Genomic DNA, 20,277 nt, shown 5'->3' with positions numbered 1-20,277 from the left:
TTATAGATTTCCTCTATGCCCTGTCTAATCCCACTAGATAAAGTCTGAAGAGAGTGTGTGTCTTTTATGGCTGTCTGCATATGAAATAAAGAGACTGAAGGATTTCTGAAATTCCTCGATTCTATTAATTCAGTAACCCAGAGCTCTTTTAGCATCTAACACATGCAGCTTTGACTCCTCTATGAGAGTGTGAACCCTAGGGGAAAAAAATCTGATTAACATGAAAGTCAGGTACCACCTTGGGAAGGAATCTAGGATTAGGGCAGAGGCCACTGTATCCTGGTGGAAGATACCTGATGAGCCATGTGGTGGTAATTCAGTCATTCACCTAGCTGAGGCTGTGGCTACTATGAAAGCAATTTTTATAGATAGATGGTACAGACAGCCTATGAGTCTTCCATAGGCTCAAAGGGAAGTGTCATTAGCTGTTTAAGGAGCAAATTGAGATCCCATGATGGTATTGGATCCTTTATTTGTGGATATATATTGGTAAGTGTGACCCACGGACCTCTGGGTGCCCACTGGCAGAGGGCACAGCGGGGCATAGGGCTACATGGATCCCCTGGATCTGGTCTCTACATAATAGTTCATCAAAGGGTCTAGTATAAGGTCTCTACTGAAAGCCTATGTCACAGGGATCATCATATCCATTGCGAAATGTATGGATGCATAATATGTAATGAGTTATGTATATATACACTGAAGATAATGCTCTTAAGGTTTGTGAGTTGGGGTTGGTCACCAAGAGGGGATAAAACAAGTTTCTTTCAGGCGGGAGATGCTCTAGATGACTGGCTGTATGTAAATTGAGTATTGGATACTTCACAATGGATGCCTATTTACAGACTAAGTAAAATGCTAATCAAGAGACTGCAAAGTCTCCAGAGGCGTTTCTCTGCAGGGAAAACAACCAGCGGGGGAAGATACTGTTTACAGTAAAGAAAATGGATTGTTTAAACTATTTTGGGGTTGCACAGGTACACCTTAACCTAGGGGACAAGCTGCCAGTGTGTTTGTTTTATGAATGGAGCATCACAGCCAATCTGGCTGTTTAACCCTGGGGGTGAGTCTCTGAGTGAGCTAAGATTTATGAGACAGGAGGCTGTCTTGTTAGTTAAGTTTAGGCTCTAGAAAGCATGTTACAACTTTATTTTATATGTAAATATTTATTTCCATTAAGTCTACTTGCTTCTTCTTGAAGCTCTATTATTTGTTAAATAAACTTTTACCTGATTTCACTATAACCATATCTAAGTGCTGTAAATTGAGGTGAGCAGTGATCCTGAGATATAACTGATAAGCTGAGGTGTACTGTTCCTTTGGGAATAGTAGATCTGTGAATTCTGTGAGTGTCCATGGACAGGACAATCCAGGGGTATGACCCTTGCCAGGCACAGACAAGGCTTCCTCGCACTAAAGGCAGGTGGTGGTGAGGTACCTCACAACCTTGGGTACGCCCAGGAAGCATCACAGCAAGTTCCTTCATAAATTTTCTAACTGTATTATGTGCAAAGACAGGTTTGCAACCCTGCAAGGTGAAGATCTCATCTATAGATTTCTACGACAACTATTCATGAAGTTCCGTTACATCTCTGTTCAGCTGATCTACCAGGCTGTTGTCCTTGCCTGCTACGTGTAGAGCTATGGGATAAATGTGCTGGATACGCCAATCCCATAATGCAACTGCTTCTTTGCACAATTGGGAAGCGTGAGACCCTCCCTTTTTGTTGATCTAATCCACTGTCATTGTGTTGTCTGTGACAATTGCATTACCTGTTCTGGCTGTGAGGCAGACATAATTTGAGAGCCCAATGGATTGCTCTCATTTCCAGATTATTTTCCTGAGAACTCCAATGACCTTGAACTATTTGCTGAAATGCACTTCCCACCCCTGTTGGAGGCATCCGAGGTGACTGTTTCAGATGGAGCTGGAGAGTTGAAAGCTACCCTTCTCAGAAGATTGTAATGTTGAGTCATCCATGTCAAGGATAGCAGTATCTTACCTGGAATGGTCAACTATATGCACGTGCCATCTGTGCTTGGACCGTAACTTAACATCAACCAAAGCTGCAGACTTTTCATCCTGAGCCGAGCATAAGTTGTGACATAAGTGTCTAAACCCATGAAGCCTAGAAAGAACATGTCTCTAAGTGGGATCTTGATGAAGCCCCTCTGTAGTGAATTGATGCTTCAGGTATCTTTCTTCTAATAGAAAGGCTTTGCCCTCCAGGGAACGGAGACCTGCTCCTATAAAAGGAATCCTTTGTGTAGGTAGCAGAAGAGATTTTTTTTCTTGTTTACCATGAGTCCTAAGCTTTTGAAGAGGGAGCATGCGTAAAGTTTGCAACTATGGAAAGGTACTTTGTAAATACCCATGGGATAGTAGATGGGTAAGATTTAGTACTGGAAGTGGTCTTATCTAACTAGGAAATGAAAATATTTTTGATGCCTGGATCAGATATAGATATGGAAGTACACATCTTTCAGATTGTCACATGCATCTGACGATGTGGGTATTCACCCACGAAAGCTTATGCTCCAATACGTCTGTTAGTCTATAAGGTGCCACAGGATTCTTTGTTGCTTTTTACAGATCCAGACTAACACGGCTACCCCTCTGATATCTTTCAGATTGAGAGCTGTAAACCAATCTAAGGTGGTCAGGAAGGCTATGATAGATGCTTGTGTCAACATGGGGAAATGGATTTTTTGATAAAGAAGATAGGTCTTCCATAGATCTAACATTGCACAAAGTCCTCAATCTGTCTTTGGTATCAGAAAATATCTGGAGTAGGAACCTTCTCCTTTGAATTCCCTTGGTACCTCCTCTGTGGCTCTTGATTCCAACAAGGAATGGATCTCTGATTTTAACACACTCTTGTGAGAGGGTCCCTGAATAGGGATAGAAGTGGGGTAGAGGAAAGGAATCAAATCAAATGGCATAACCACTCAATAATATCTCCAGAATTCATTTGGGATGTGATGGAATTGTGAGCACTGACATAATAGAAAAGTTGGGAAAGATGACGGGGTTGGAAGGAGGTTACAGGTTGGTCTGAAGCTTCTGATCATCATGTCAAACTTGAGGTCTGATGTTTGAATTTGATGTTGCAACTCATGGGGCTTAAAAGGCTTTCTCTTCTGTGGCTGTGTAGAAGAAGGCTGCTGATGCTGAAAATGACATCTTTCTGATAATAATAAGATGAAGAAGAAGGGGGATAGAATTTTCCATGGTACCCGAAGACAGGTCTCAAACTCCTTCTCCTCTGAGCTAGGTAGACACCTAAAGGTCTTGCAGTAGACCTCATGTCCTTCATCTTCTCCAGTATCTCCTTGGCCTTACTACTAAATAACCACAAGACCTCTGAAGAGAAGATTTTCTACCTTCGATCTGGTTTCAGGTTGGAGAAAGAAGATCTGAGCCAAGCATGTCTGCGTAGCGTGATAGCTGAAGCAACCACTCCCACTGTTGAATCTACAGCATGAAAAGAGGCTCTAAGCATGTTTAGCCACTGCCTGCCCCTGTGTTTCCAAGGTGTTGGCCAGATTACTTAGCTCTTTGGGGAGTGCTTTGGCAAACATGGTGTCAAGTATGAGGGGGTAGCCGTGTTAGTCTGTATCTACAAAGACAACAAGGAGTCTGGTGGCACCTTAAAGACTAACAGATTTATTTGGGCATAAGCTTTCATGAGTAAAAACCTCACTTCTTCGGATGCAACCGAAGAAGTGAGGTTTTTGCTCACGAAAGCTTATGCCCAAATAAATCTGTTAGTCTTTAAGGTGCCACCAGACTCCTTGTTGTTTTTTGGCAAACATGAACATCTTTTCCCATAGCTGATATTGATAATTCAATATCACTGCCTGGTAACTTGCTATTCTAATTCTGAGCTATGCAGATGAAAATACCTGTCTACCTGCTGCATCCATCTTCTTTTACTCCCTGTCAGAAGATGTGGAATGTGATTGCCTTCTTCTGGATCTTTGTTCCACCACCACCACTAGAGACTTAGGGGTAGGGTGTGCATGAAAGAATGAAAACTTGTAGAGCAATAGATATAATTTGTCAGCTTTTTTCAATATAGCCTGACAAAGTGAAGGAGTAGACCAACTGTCTTCACAGGCTGCAATAGCTTATCCAATATTGGACAGATAATCTTATTTTACAACAGGATTGAGGTTTCTTCCAGTGTGACTGATGGAATTGCAGTGCCATTGCCATTCTGTCCACAAGTTCGTGGAACTGTAAAGCATCATCAGAAGGAGAGGAAACTGAATCGACTCCAATATTTCCATCCAGGAAAGATTCATCATCAAGTTCTGTCTCCAACTCTTGATAGTCCACTTGAGCTGTAGGCTCCTCCTCTTCTTCTGAAAGAGTATCAGAAATTATAGTAGGAGAATGAACCTTGAAAGCAGAAGAAGTCAACTGATCTGGGAATCTCAGAGATGAGGAGTAATACATTTTCTGACCCCTCGTCGGAGAGGGGTTCTGACAAGAATTCAGAATGTCTATGTGAAGGCCAGTAGGGCCACCTAGCCCACAGTGGTATCTGCCAATCATGCCACTAACTAAATTAAGGCTCCATGTCATAGCTAGGAGGACATGTTGTTTTCTAGACACCAAACCTAGAAGTGTGCTCCTTCTCATGAGCATGGAAACTGGGAGGTATGTTGGTATACTTAACATGAGACGATCCTTCCTCAGACTCTGGATACAACCTCAGACACAGATTACTGGAGAAACTACAGGACCTGGCATGTGTAAAACTGAGAAGGGGAAACAAATAAATATATTTGTAGAGCCACAGGGTGTGTTAGGGGGAGAAAGGGAAGTGTCTTATTATCTGTGAGAATTCATCCAATCTCCTCCTTTTCTCTCTCTGGGAGATCTAAGGAGGATAACTAGTGGGAGCTTTCCTATTATCCCCCTTAGGGGAAGAAATCATTTTTGTCTTTTGTAGATCTGCCAACAGATCTGATTTAGCATTTTATGGTGCTCTTGCGATATCACTGTAGAGACTGGTGCAGTTAGGATGGGTGATATAGAAACAACTGTTGGCTCTGGAATGATCTTCAGGTCCGATGTGAACTTCAGGAGTGGTGGATGACTCTTAATCAGGGATGTATCCTGAGCTAGAATCTATCTTAGTCTTTGATTTAGGATCCAATGTTCTGTGATTTGGATCTGATGGATACAAACCTGAACGTGGTTTGGCCCTACTAATGGGAGCCTTCTTGTCTCACACAGTTTTTCTCTGAACCAAAGTAGAAGGATCAGAAGGCTTTTCCTGTGGTTTGGCTCTAATTTCTGAGACTGGCACTGATGAAGTCTGAGTGTGTTGAGATCGGATTCAATCGTCTGCGAACTTACTGCACTGAGGTCTTGGATCCTGATCCTGGGATATTGGAAACTTTTGAATAGTGCTCTTCATCTTCTTAGTCCCTGATGGGTCAGGAGCTGACACTGGCCTTTTCAACTTTGATATGGACTCTTTAGATGAGTTGTATCTGGGAGGCTTTGCAGTCAGAGCTTCTTGCAGCAATAAGGCTTGCAGCCTGTTCTAGCGCTCCTTTTAAGTTCTTGGGTAAATGTTCTGCAGATGGAGCACCTTGAAGGAGAGTGCCTTCTCCAAGGCATGCCACGCATCTCTTATGGGCATCTGACACCAGGAAGACTGCTGGACAAGACATGCATCTTTTGAAGCTAGGTCTCTTAGCTTTCAGATCCACCATGGAACTTATAGTCAGAACCGAAGGCTTAACTAACTATCCTAAGATTAAAAATCTAACCACTAACACTGACACTACACTAAGCTAAGGCACTGAGTTCTTTTAGAAACCAGGTTTGATGGAACTGGAGAGTTTCACATCTGTCTGCTGCTGCAGCTGGAAAGAACTGAGGGAGCACCGCGCCCCACTTTTTTATAGCCCTGCCCTCAGAATGTTCAGGAACACAGAGGGGAGGAGCCGGAGGGGCGAGTGTGCGCTCTAACAGGCACTGCTACAAGAAGGTTCCACTGTCTGAGCTGCACACACTAGCACATCGCATGAGTGGGAATATGCAAAGGACACTTGAAGAAAAAACAGAATTTCCAAAGTGAAAGCAGACAAATGTCAGCATGTTGTAGCAAAGCGGGCAGAAATAAATGGAAGCTATTCCTAATTCAGTAATCTATATTATTTCTCATATTTGCATTTAAAAGCCTATCTTAGGCATTTTACCAATGGAACAGGAACAAATTGCTAGAACCTAGTTTGGCAGTAAAATTTAAGGCTCCATTGTGGGATCAGAGTACTCAACTAGTCCCAGTGATGTTTGCAACAAGTAATAATGTGAGTAAAGATAAGAATTCTAGCTCTTGGTACTGAAAGATGAATATATAAACTCACCTTTGATAAAGCTCCTGAAGGATGGAAATATTACTAGACTGCAGAGTCCTGTTGATCTCTAAGTGATCTAAAATGTAGGGAGGAATGGAATTACCCTCTTCCACGAGAAGGGCCAAATTAAAGAGTCCCTAAAATACATAAAATATACAATTATATAGAAGAAAATACATGAATCTAAGGCCTGATCCTGCACCACAGAGCTCAATGAAAGTTTTATCACTGACTTCAGTGGGAGATGGATTGGGCTACTGATCAGCATGTCAATAATTACAATTGCTTTTTTACCTTCTTCACTTTAATACCATATGGTTCTGTGATCTTCACTGAATAAATGTGAGCACCTTATTTCCCCAAGATATGCTCATGTGAATAATACATTTACAAGAGCATCAGAAACAAGAAAACATTCCCCAGGCTAATTCTAGTTCATCTTAGTGTAATGTTGAGCGCCATTTTCTCAAACCAGCTCACTAAGCTTTTCGTCCCTAGATCCTGTCTAAATACAGCAACAATTGAAGAGCGCATCACCCCGACATGTCTCATACAAAGACTGAAAGCAGAAATGGACCATGTTCTGTTCCCAATTAGTCCCCTCCCACGTAACCCTACTGACTTCAATGGATGTTGCAATTGTGCATCTGAGAGGAGAATTTAGCTCAAAATGGCTTGGGCTCTGATCCTGCAACTTCATCTGCTTGGGCAGACCTCTGACTTCAGTGGGGCACTCCAGAGGTACAAGGGTCTGTCTGTGTGGATACAGTTGCAGGATGGAGCTTTGAAGTGTCTTTCACATTTAAAACTGAAGACACTTGTTTCTCTTTGCTTTCCATTTTAGCTGCTGTTGCAGACACTGGCAGCTTTTTGTTTAAAGATCCTCAGGGTGGGTCCCAACTCTGGTAACTGCTCAAATCACATGTAATAATTTTTCTGGTGTCAGTGAGAGTTCCATATGCCTAGGGAGAGGAGACTACTGAAGAATATCTGCTATGAGGATCTGAGAACAAAATGCTGCCCAATGTTAAACTACTCATGTCTTTGATACAATGTCTTGGAATAGCTTGGCATTAGGAGACCATATATGCTGAAGTTTTTTGTTGTTCATGGGAACATACTGGGCCAAGTTCATCCCAGGAGTAATACTTGGTTTTAAGGGAAGTGCACTATTATTAACTTGTATTACAGTAGCACCGAAAAGAGTAACAACAAACTAGACTCTTCACCTTTAGCCCTGAAAACATCCCCCAGGCTAATTCTAGTTCATCTTAGTGTGAAAGAGCAAATTCATGACTCAGATCATACTTTAAAATAAATGATACATTTATACCAGTAGGTGTGTTCACTGCATGTGTGTATCTTGGCTATTTATAGCTTGTCCTTAGAACTGATATTTCAATAAGGTATTTTTATAACTGTGAAGATACCTGTGAATCTCCCTCGAATGCAGCTTGTGCATACATCTGCACTGACAGCTCAAGGTCTTTAGAGTGGTTCTGGTAACCATAGTAATAGAAGTCTCCCATCTTCAAGTAAGCTGTGGAAGGTAACAGTAGCAGGGCATTACAAAATATTTGTATAGAGATAAATGAACTATTAATATATTTGAAGAATTTACTGAATTTTCCACTGTATTATGGATAATCATAGTTTCTCTCTGCTTAAGATTGTGACCCTCTTTCTATGCCAAGCCCACTGGGCCTCCAACCTCTGAAAAAACACATTCTGAATGAAATTTCTCATGGTGGTTCTTCTGCCAGGGAATGCTCTTAGGAGGACATTTCAGGTTAATCAGGCAAGGCATTTTGAAGACATGATTTTAATTAAAAATGGGTTTTTCTACTCTTGAAAAAATTTCTAAGAAGACTGTGCAGCGTAATCTTTACCACAAAACTAACAATAACCTCCAAACACCCCAGATCTAGAAACTTCAAATTGTTTTATTCATTTGGTTTCATTAAAAGTACTGGTGTCTAATAGTCTTTTGGGGGAAATACTGGGCTTAGTGGAGTTGTTAGCCCTGATCATATGAACTGGCTTCAAACACTTCTGTTCTGTTTAGATGCTTATTCTGTACCCATCACTGTGGTAAATGAAATCCTCTCCAAAGTACAGAGCTGTGTTGTGCCTATGGAGAGAATTTCTCTAGGTTAGTTGTTCAAATCCTCCCCAAACACAGAGGAACTGAATGGCTACAATTTTCTTGGCACAGAGCCAAGTGATGCCTGAGCTGGCTTTTAAGGACTCCTATCTCTAATATAGAATGGCGATGAAATGTTCCAGCAGAGGAAATTTGGTCCAAGTGTGTGTGAACATCCTGTAATGTGATCATTACAGTAGGCCATGCTGCAGAGTTTATAGCCTCACCAGGAGCCCATGAGGCAGATTTTATAAGCTCTAGCATTCAGCTCCTGCAGAGTTTATAAATTTTCTGTGGGCTCAATCCCACTGCAGTCTATGGGAGTTTTGCCACTGACTTCAATCAGTGCAAGATTGAGCCCTATATTACTTACAAACAAAAACTTGTTTTTTTAACCTTCATTCCAAAAGAGACCAGATGTGAAATCCTGACTTCATTTAAATCAAGGGATGTTTTGCAATTAATTTCACCCCAGAAGTCTGATGAACTTTAGATGCTTCTCTGGCATAAGACTGCGCTCACAAAGTCTGTAAGCCAAATCACAAGATATTACACACTCCATTAGAAAAACCTGTGGTGTTTGTAAGTTCCAGTGGGTGAATCACTCTGGACTGAGTTGGGTACAGGCACCAACAGTGTGGTACTGGATTCAAATATTATGTTGTTTTTCTGTTTCATTGAATAGCTTGCATTATTTTTATACTACACTTATAAAAACAACAAAACTTTGTCTCAGAATGAAATATAGCAATTGTATGTGTTTTTAAATACAGGGTAAAATTTTCTAAAGCATCTAATTGACTTAGGAGACTAAGCTTAATTGAAAGTCACAGATTGATTTTAAGTCCAGAAGCAACCAATAGCTCATCTATTCTGACTTCCTGCATAACACAGGCCATAGAATTTCTCCTAGTTACCCTGTATTGAGCCCAATAATTTGTGTTTTACTACAGCATAACTTCCAGAAAGGCATCCAGTCTTGATTTAAAGACCTCAAGAGATGAAGAATCCACCACTCTCCTAAGTAGTTTGTTCCAATGGTCAGCCACCCTCACTATTACAAATGTGTTCCTTATTTCTAATTTGAATTTGTCTGACTTTTAACTTCCAGCAATTTGTTCTTGTTATGCCTTTTTGTGCTAGATTAAAAAGTCCTTTAGTACCCATATATTCTCCCTGTGAAAGTACTTACTCACCTCTTGATCTTCTTTTTGATAAGCTAAACAGACTAAGCTCTTTAAGTGTCTCACTATAAAGAAGTTTCATTAAGGGCATCTTTTCCAGCACGTGAATCAGTGACTTAGTCGCTTCTGAAAATAAGACTTAGGCTCTTAAGTCACTCAGGTGCTTTTGAAAATGTTATTCACTATCTTAAAAAAAGTAGGAAATTCTCTGACAAACTGCATTAAGATACAGGTAAGCCTGCAAAGAGAAAGATATTTCTACTACTGAAATTCCTGTTGGAACACTGCAGTTATAAAAGAAAAAGGTGTGAATGGCAGGAGTTTCTAATTTAAAGTTTCCTTTCTGAAAAGGCTGCTCTGCATATTTCTGGGAGACCAATCCTGGGTCCGGTGGTCCAAGAACCAAGGAAGGGCAAAGGTAGCTTACAGCCATTTTGCTGTCCCCACTCAAGTTGTGTCATGTGCAAAAAGCTAGACCCCTCCCCCCAATCCATCCCCTTTCTTTCCTTAATTTGCTCAGCATAAAAGTTTCACACTGTATACAAAGTTGTTACATTCTCATTGTAACTAACAATTAAAACTGAAATCCTATTAAGATCTGAATTAATAAAAAGTATGCTATACATACCAAATGAGGGAGCATTGATTTGAGATATGGAGAAATTATAGTAGCGCCAAACACAATTAGTAGCTAAGTATCTTCTTGCTAGTTCCTGGAAAGAAGAAGAGTGGATCCATTTATATCACAGGAAAGTTAGTAATATTACAGGATCACTAATGATTTAAAAGGACCATGTATTATGAATAAATTTACTTACTGGTCTCTCTTCACAGATATGTGCTAAGTTTGTCTGTGACACTTCAATCCCAGCCTCTGCTGCTAAAACATAATACAGCAGAGCTTCATGCCTAAAACAGAGGACAGAAATAAAAAAAAAACTGAAATCATCAGGATTTAGCTATAGTTAGAACTACCAAATAAATTCTGAAACATTCATTTGTCAAGCAGAATTTGTGAGCAAGGTTTAGAACAGGGGTAGGCAACTTATAGCACATATGCCGAAGGCGACAGGTGAGCTGATTTTCAGTGGCACTCACACTGCCTGGGTCCTGGCCACCGGTTCGGGAGGCTCTGCATTTTAATTTAATTTTAAATGAAGCTTATTAAACATTTTAAAAACCTTATTTACTTTACATACAACAATAGTTTAGTTATATATTATAGACTTATAGAAAGAGACCTTCTAAAAATGTTAAAATGTATTACTGGCATGCAAAACCTTAAATTAGAGTGAATAAATGAAGACTCCGCATACCACTTCTGAAAGGTTGCCGACCCCCGGTTTAGAAAGAAATGATTGGATATTTCATGCAATAGCTACATCTACTGGCCACATTTGGTATAACAGAACAGAGTTTGGTCTAGGGTGGTTTCAGCATCTTCTCTTCTGCTTTGAGGTAGAATCAGCTCCATGTAAGGTTCTACTCTTTTAAAGTGCACCTGCAAGAATGTTTGGTGTGTAAGGCTGGATTATGACACTAAGTGAGATGGAGTGGCCTGTTTCAAGACATAATAACCCTTTTATAAATAACATATTTAATGAGCTTCATCCCCACAACCTGAAACAAACAAAAAGAACAGGAGTACTTGTGGCACCTTAGAGACTAACAAATTTATTAGAGCATAAGCTTTCGTGGACTACAGCCCACTTCTCTGTATGCATCCGAAGAAGTGGGCTGTAGTCCACGAAAGCTTATGCTCTAATAAATTTGTTAGTCTCTAAGGTGCCACAAGTACTCCTGTTCTTTTTGCGGATACAGACTAACACGGCTGCTACTCTGAAACAAACAAAAGCACACCGCGCACACATACACCATCATCATCACAACATGGACCTAACGTTAAATTTGCCAAATTTCACTTCTGCTTGTATGCTCCATCCCTTTTTCCTACACTTTGTCTATCTAGCTTGTAAACTCTTTGGAACAGGGGTGTTTGTGTATGCATGTACACATGAACAGCATCTAGCGCAATGGCACCTCAGTCCTAGCTGTGGCTTCCAAGCACTATTGCAATACAACTAATAAAAGTCAGTGTCACATTTTCAGTAACTGGCAGTCTACTGGTGCCTGATCCTAAGGGCAGCTCCTGTTTCCTCTTCTCCTTCACTCATGAAGGCCAAGTCCTACCCAAAAAATCATGAGACTGGCTTTAAAAATGGGAGGTGAATTTCGTTTGCTTTCTGGTTTTAAAGCCTCTAGGAGTCACATTTTCAAGCTGTTCTCTGCAACCATGAAGGCTAGAAACAGGTTTGTGGTCTTTTAAATGAAAACTAAGTTTCTCATATAATTGCATGACTTCAGAGGCTTAAGCAAGGAGACCTAAAATAATAAAATAATTAATAATAATACCCTGATATTATCTAGGGTTCTTCATCAGCAAGTCTATGTTTTGGAAGAAGCTTTGCTGTCAGTGTCCCAATGCCTGGGACAGAATAATGTGTCAAACAATGTGCCTAGGATTAGCGATACCAAAGTCTACAGTGCTGGGCATGACAAGGAGCATCTCAGCTCAGCAGTATGTGTTTGACTTCCCTGCAGCCCATTGTAAGTTCTGGGTGCCTCCAGGCTTAGGTCTCTAGAGGAAATTTTAGACAAACTAAAAAAAAATAACTAAAAATAGCACTAACTGAAAAACACACGATGAAGAGAGAATGAAATATGATATGACAGTTTTGGCTGTTTGGTTTTTCGTCAGATTACTTCTCACAAATCCCTAGAAAGGCCCCAGGGCAAAAGCAACTATTTTGCTGCCATTCTGCAAATGCAGCATAAATGTTGTTTCTCAATTATATACTTTTGTAAACTCCAGAATGACCTCCCAAAATACCAGCTTATCAGAGCTACATGAATATTTTGGAAAGAATGTGCCAGACAAATCCACATGAACTGATTAAAAAAGTGTCTAATATGAAATCACAAAATTATACAACAGAAAGAAAGCAAAATATTGTTTTGGGAGAAGAAGAGAATGTTACAGTTAAATGCCACAGGAAGTGCCATAAAATCCACCTGGAAACCATTAGGGAAACATGTGGGCTATTGACAAAAGTTAAAAAGCATGGGATTAAAACATGTAATATGGGAAGAAATTTACCGCAGAGAGAATTGAAGGAAACCTGCACAAGCAGGTGGCAACCAGCATATGCATTAAAATGATTGATATCAATGAACTATCTGCTACTATAAATTAACAAGATGTGGGGTAAAAGTCTCAAAAGCACCTAAGTCACTTAGGACCTTAAGTCTCATAGAGATTCCAGGAGACTTAAGGTCCTAAGTGACTTAGGTGCTTTTGATATTTTCAAAAGCAGCTAAGTATGTCTTGACTTTTTGATTCTAGGCTCTTTGTGACAGGCATTGTGTTTTCCTGTCTTTACACTGCCTTGCACAATGGGATCCCAATTCTGATTGCTTTCCCCCCCTTTAATATAATACTAAGTTTTAATAGTGTTTTGTGGGAACAGTTTTGACATCAATCTGTCTGTCTGCACGAGTATACACAGCATATGTTAGACATCTAAATCTCCATTTATAGATCCATTTCACCTGATTCCAGTAGTGCTGTTGAATGCCTAGCCCCGTGTCTGACGGAGACTGGGTCATGGATGAGAACTAAGTGGCTGAAGCCCAATCCAGAAAAGATTGAGGTGATGCTGGTAGTTTGGGGGAAGCAAACAGATAATATGGCAAGGCTAATATCTGCCCCTTTGAAAGAGGGTGATCACCCACCATTTGTGACTGTGTTTGCGTACTTTGGGGGTTGTGTTGGATTCCCATCTGCTGTTGGATGATCACATAGCAGCTAAAAAATGAAGGAGGCCAGGTTGGAAAAAAAGCTACCCATAATTGTGCTTTGTCTACAGTTCAGTGAAAGACAACCTTTCTGTATGGTTCTGGTTTTGGTGTGTTTCATTTCAGTTGTATTTATTCTCATGTCTGGGAGACTTCCTGGATGAAATCCCAGCTCCATTAAAGTAAACAGAAGTTTTGCTATTGACTTCAAGGGGTCACAATTTCACCCTCGGTATATGTTGGGGAGATGTTACATTGTTTTACCACAAAAGTTTATAAAAATAAATCATATACATAACAATTAATTAGTTTTCAGAGACAGTGCAGATCAAACTTACCAGGACAATTCCAAATAGGCATCGAGAGCTTTTCTGATTACACGTCCCAAGTAGCCATTTTTTTCTGCAATATGTTTTGCCCAGCTGTAAAAGAAGAAACATGACAATAAATGAACACATTTCACACATCATAGTCCAGTGCTATTCATACTGGGGCCAATAGGACTTTTGTCATTGACGTAAGCAGATGCAGGATCAGCCTCTTTGTCATTAAAGGCATACATTTCTATCCTGTATTTCGCCCCTGATGCAGTAGTAATGTTGAAATGTCCTAAGGTAATATTTTATTTCTGTAACATTTTTAATGGAAATTTTGGTACAGCATCAAAACAAAACTCCAGGTCAAATTCAACATATCAAAAAATGGCAATAGATACACTGGTTATGAATTGGTCTCTATGCGGGTTTAAGTGGCAAAGTAGCCTAACTTCTACTAATTCATAGATTTTTAAGGCCAAAAGGGGCCATTAGATTACAGTGGTTCTCAACCTTTCCAGACTACTGTACCCCTTTGACGAGTCTGATTTGTCTTGTGTACCCTCACTTAAAGACTACTTGTTTACAAAATCAGACAAAAATACAAATGTCGCAGCATACTATTACTGAAAAATAGCTTACTTTCTCATTTGTACCATATCATTATAAAATAAATCGATTGGAATGAAATATTGCATTTCAGTGTATAGTATACAGAGCAGTATAAACAAGTCATTGTGTGTATGAAATTTTAGTTTGTACTGACTTCGCTAATGCTTTTTATGTAGCCTTTTGTAAAACTAGGCAAATATCTAGATGAGTTGATGTACCTCCTGGAAGACCTCTGCATACCCCCAGGGATATACATACCCCTGGTTGAGAACCACTGCATCAGAACATCTAGTCTGACCTCCTGTATAGCCCAGGCCATAGAATTTCACCCAGTAATTCCTGCATCAAGACCACAGTTTCTGGTTGAACTAGTGCAGCGGTTCTCAAACAGTGAGTCACCAGGGCTGGTGTTAGATTTTCTGGGGCCCAGGGCCAAAGCCCAAGCCCGAGCCCCACTGCCTGGGGCCGAAGCCCAAGCCTGAGGACTTCAACCTTTGGTGGTGGGACTCAGGGTTACAGGCCCCCAGCCTGGGGCTGAAGCCCTTGGGCTATGGCTTTGGTCCCCCCACCCAGGGCAGGCTCAGGCTTCGATCTCCCCTCTTAGGGTCATGTCGTAATTTTTGTTGTCAGAAAGGGGTTGTGGTGCAATGAAGTTTGAGAACCCCTGAACTACTGCATATCTTTGCATAGAATTCCCATTAGTATCCGTGGAAGTTCCCTGCATAGATTTAGGACAGCATATGGTCCTATAGTTCTGCTGATAAAATTACTTTTTCTTTTTGGAGAAAAATGATGCAATTGCTCCAGGTGCTAAGAAACTACAAGGCCTCTGTGGTATTGGAAAATGCAGGTCCCACCTCTTGTTACAAAGCTGTGAATTAGATATCCTTTGACAAACCAGTAGACGTGAATTTCATGTGAATAGTTTCATCAACCAAAAGACTTTCTGGGATAATGGGCAGCAACAACTTGAGTTTCAGATATGCTAAGCACCTGCAATTCTAGGAGGTAGCTGCAGGTGCTCAGCACCTCTGAAAATGAAGGCTGTTTCCTAAACATTAAGATATGCACAGATTCAAATGGAGCAAGTATTATTGCAATGGAACAGTTTCTCAAGAAGAAAGATGCAAATTTTTTAGACTGAGGAATCGAGAACCTGCCATAATTGAAATGATTTTTTTCATGATCTGAATCATCATTGGTTTAAAAAATAAGATTTTCCTTATAAAAAAGGGGTTCGTTCCTTACATTACAGCTTTTTCTGGATCTCTAGCAAAGTTTTCCATGTTTCCTGTGATGTAATACAGAGAACATCGTATGGTTCCTTCTACGTGTCCACCTTGGGCAGCTTTATAGAAGTACTCAGCAGCTAGTGTCTGCAAAGAAACAAGATTAAAATGGCAACCTCCTTGGGAATTACTATTTCCCTATATTTGCTTCATTTAAAAAATAAATAGATAGATAAATAATGGCAGCCTGGCTAATGAAACTAATCAGTTTAATCGCTTTCTGTGCAGATGGGTGAAATCAGTTTCTTTCTTCTACCACCTTACCAGGTTAGGTTGGAAGTTCTTTAAAACTGAAATTGTGATAGCATGTTTATCAGGTAGATGAATATATAAAATGCATACCTGGCCTCTGGTGCCATACAGTGTGGCTTTGTTGACACTGACAAAAATGGACCAGTAAGTCACCGTCAGTGATAGCAGCAGTGGAAGCTGGAGTGTAGAGAAGAGGGTACAGCCATTTTAACCTCCAGGCTATCTAACCCTACATTCACGGTTAGTGGTAAAAACACTGCAGTCCTGTCTACACTACAACTTCCAGTGTTGTTACAACTGGTGGTGAATTAGGGGAGCTGTTTTGGCAAGTGTCACAGCCTGCTGGAACAAAGCTTGCTCTCTAGCATCTGAGAAATCATTTGTATGAATGGCAAGAACAGAGCGTCCAATCCTGGAGACTTTAGTGTGTGAGTAATCCCAGTGACTTTCATGAACTACACCCATGAGTATGGGCTCCAGGATCAGGCCCATAATTTCCCACGCATATGAAGCTAGTTTGTATACGGCAATACAGGCTCAGCAGGACAAGACAGAACTGCAGAAGGAGGGGGAACTGAGAGAGTATCCAGTTCTCATAATCAATACGTTTTATACAGTAATTGTAATAAAGCAACAGCAACCACAACTAAACAATTTCTTTAATCCAGGAACTTCTAACTAGCAACCTGTGCTGTAAAATGGAGATTCAGTATTTTTGTCAGGGATCCCGGACTCTGGAACTAGCCCCCTCATTCGATCCAACAGAGCCTGGTTTTATTAACTGTCAGAGCACACAGCAGAATGTCTCTTTTCTCAGGCTTTTGGTGAATGAAGTAATACAGGACCATAGAGTGCTTTTGTAGAGGCTGCTATTAACTTGGAATTGTATTATTATGGGCAGTGCCATTATTATGTACTATGTATTTTTGTCCCCTGGGTAGGAGAAATATGCTTGCCACCATTTGCTGGGTAGCTCTGGCTGCTGTTTGCAGCATATATGCTCACTGACTGAAGCACTAGACATGCTCTCGAATGCCTAGACCACATTTGCCAGCCTCCATTAGCCTGAAGCATGAGTTTTGATAACTTTTATTTTAGCATTCTGAACTATAAACAATGTGATTGGTCATAAAATTATCCATCAAAATAATGCTATCCTCCGTCGGGAAAAGAACATTATTTTTTCTTGATATATATAAAATTAAGTCCTTAGGTCCTGGCTTAGAAAGACAAAAATAAACTATGTAGGTCTATGAGGGCTGCATTAAAATGGCAAATCAGACTTTGAAAGGGAAATTTAATTAAAATCTGTCTTGAAATGTTTTTTTCCACAACAATAGCAGCTTCTATAGGAGTGCTCAAAAGTTCTAGCGCAGATTCTGCAGCCCTTCATCACATTGGATAGTGCTCTGCTCCATGTAAAGTACCGTGGAAGTCAATGGGGCTACTACTGAAGTAAAGAGCTATTCTACAGGAGTAATGAAGGCAGAATCTGGCCCTCAAGTAGGTATAAAACAACTTTTTAAATGTACTCCAAACTTGATTTTGTATGACATTTTTAATGGGACTTGTGTTTTATTCTTAAAGGGACAGTGGAACTCTTGAGGTAGAACTACACAGGTCAGAGGAATGCAAACATCTGCAGCAGGCATGAAGCAGATTGTGATCCCATTATGCTAAGTAGTGCCTCGCTCCAGAAGCAGTGCCCCTGACTTCAATGGGACTTCATACAAGAAAAGACTCGACTCACTGTGATCAAGGGTAGTAGAATATGCTCCCCTTAAGTAAACACAGACCCTGTAATAAGAAATCACACACTGACTATTTACTTACCCGATTTCTGCCAGGCACTCCTGGGTAAATCCCATCTAAATGCAGAGCACCCAGGTTATAGGATGCATCTGGATTGCCCATTTCTTCAGCTTTTAACCAGTATTTTGCTGCTTTTATGTAGTCTCTTTTAAAATTATGGTAATACCATCCCAAACCATTCATTGCCTGATGTAATCCCTGCGGATAAAGAAAAAAAAAAAGTCCTCAGACCACTCAGGTTCAGCTGTGCTTTGTGACATCTTCTGATGCCAACTTGTTCTCTAGTGTCAGGAGTTCTAGAAAGTTAATCTTCGTAGCTCTTTGGAGTATGTTATCTAGACAGAGTTCTAACCAAGAGGTTTGTGACTGCTGGAACCCTTAGGGTCCCCTTATTTTTCCTCTGATTTTCTTCTCTAAGGCCCTGTGTTGAATGAACCTCCAATGATGGGGATTCAACAACCTCCTGTGGAAATCTGTTTAACTTTGGAAGCTTCACTACTTTCCAGAAAGTTTTTCCTAACCTAAATCTCCTTTGCTGCAGATTAAGCCCATTACTTCTTGTCCTACCTTCAGTGGACATGGAGAAGAACTGATCACCATCCTCTTCATAACAGCCCTCAACATATTTGAAGACTTATCAGGTCCCTATCATTCTTCTTTTCTCAAGACTAACCCAGACCGAGTTTTTTTCACCTTTCCTCATAGGTCAGGTTTTCTAAACCTTTATTGTTTTTATTGATCTCCTATGGACCTTTTCCAATGTGACCCCATCTTTCCTAAAGTGTGGTGCCCACAATTGGACACAGTACCCCAGCTGAGTACAATGACTTTCCATGTCTTACATATGACACCAGAATGATATTAGCCTTTTTTGCAGCTGCACCACATTGTTGACTCATATCACTGGTCTACAGTGAAGTCATCTTCTTCAGAGATAAAATGTGCTATTTATTATGTATTTTGATGTGCTGAATTCAAATATGACAATTAAAACAACTGATTGGCTACTGTTTCTAAGATATTTAAGTTTTTACATTTTATGTCTATGTATATTGTGTAGATAGTAGAGTTTTAATCATAAATTGTAAACCTAGGTCTTTTCATGTGTTTATGGTTGCTTTACATGATAATATTTCACCTGTCCTGTTTATGTAACACTTTAAAAATCCGCAAAAGGGTTATATAAATAAAATTGATTATGAAACAAAAGGCAAAAAAATATTATGTACATAGTTTAGTCCTACTCAGTGTCTACTCGGCACTTCTTGGCTTGTCTCTTGTATTCATTAAATGGAGCATTTCTTGTCACTGTCCAGCAATAGTCTGCAAGCATTGATGGGCTCCATTTGCTCTGATAGCATTTCTCCATTGTTGCAATGTCCTGGTGAAATCGCTCGCCGTGCTTGTTGCTCACTGCTCCGCAGTTTGGTGGGAAAAAATCTAGATGAGAGTGCAAAAAATGTATCTTTAGTGACATGTTGCAACCAAGGCTTTTGTATGCCTTGAGGAGGTTTTCCACCAACAACCTGTAGTTGTCTGCCTTGTTGTTTCCGAGAAAATTTATTGCCACTAACTGGAAGGCTTTCTATGCCGTCTTTTCCTTGCCACGCAGTGCATGGTCAAATGCATCATCTCGAAGAAGTTCACGAATCTGAGGACCAACAAAGACACCTTCCTTTATCTTAGCTTCACTTAACCTTGGAAATTTTCCACGGAGGTACTTGAAAGCTGCTTGTGTTTTGTCAAAGGCCTTGACAAAGTTCTTCATCAGACCCAGCTTGATGTGTAAGGGTGGTAACAAAATCTTCCTTGATTCAACAAGTGGTGGATGCTGAACACTTTTCCTCCCAGGCTCCAATGACTGTCAGAGTGGCCAATCTTTCTTGATGGAGTGGGAATCTCTTGCACGACTATCCCATTCGCAGAGAAAACAGCAGTACTTTGTGTATCCAGTCTGCAGACCAAGCAAGAGAGCAACAACCTTCAAATCACCACAAAACTGCCACTGATGTTGGTTATAGTTTATGCACCTCAAAAGTTGTTTCATGTTGTCATAGGTTTCCTTCATATGGACTGCATGACCAACTGGAATTGATGGCAAAACATTGCCATTATGCAGTAAAACAGCTTTAAGACTCGTCTTGGATGAATCAATTAACAGTCTCCACTCATCTGGATCGTGAACGATGTTGAGGGCTGCCATCACACCATCGATGTTGTTGCAGGCTACAAGATAACCTTCCATGAAGAATTCAGAGTAGCAGCCGTGTTAGTTTGTATCTGCAAAAAGAACAGGAGTACTTGTGGCACCTTAGAGACTAACAAATTTATTAGAGCATAAGCTTTCGTGGACTATAGCCCACTTCTTCGGATGCATATAGAGTGGAATGGGACAAGATCCTTTTGACGGTCATGGAACATGGAAACCCTAACAT

At 40.4% G+C, this 20,277-nt stretch overlaps 1 protein-coding gene across 1 annotated transcript in view; it reads right to left on the bottom strand.

Annotated features, from left to right (window-relative positions):
- Positions 1-20,277, bottom strand: part of SEL1L3 (SEL1L family member 3) — a 69,704-nt gene that overhangs the window by 5,525 nt on the left and 43,902 nt on the right. Inside the window, exons 15-21 of the mRNA XM_005303465.4 lie at positions 17,864-18,040; positions 15,738-15,865; positions 13,902-13,985; positions 10,527-10,617; positions 10,337-10,421; positions 7,812-7,921; positions 6,391-6,518 (exon numbers count right to left, since the gene is read on the bottom strand). Of these exons, the coding sequence (XP_005303522.2) occupies positions 6,391-6,518; positions 7,812-7,921; positions 10,337-10,421; positions 10,527-10,617; positions 13,902-13,985; positions 15,738-15,865; positions 17,864-18,040 (803 nt within the window). The remainder of the gene's footprint in view (positions 1-6,390; positions 6,519-7,811; positions 7,922-10,336; positions 10,422-10,526; positions 10,618-13,901; positions 13,986-15,737; positions 15,866-17,863; positions 18,041-20,277) is intronic.

This window comes from Chrysemys picta, chromosome 5 (genome assembly GCF_011386835.1).
Source record: "Chrysemys picta bellii isolate R12L10 chromosome 5, ASM1138683v2, whole genome shotgun sequence".
Taxonomy (NCBI): Eukaryota; Metazoa; Chordata; order Testudines; family Emydidae; genus Chrysemys; species Chrysemys picta.
Note: the sequence above shows the minus strand (reverse complement) of the source record. Positions and strands in the feature narration are given on the sequence as shown.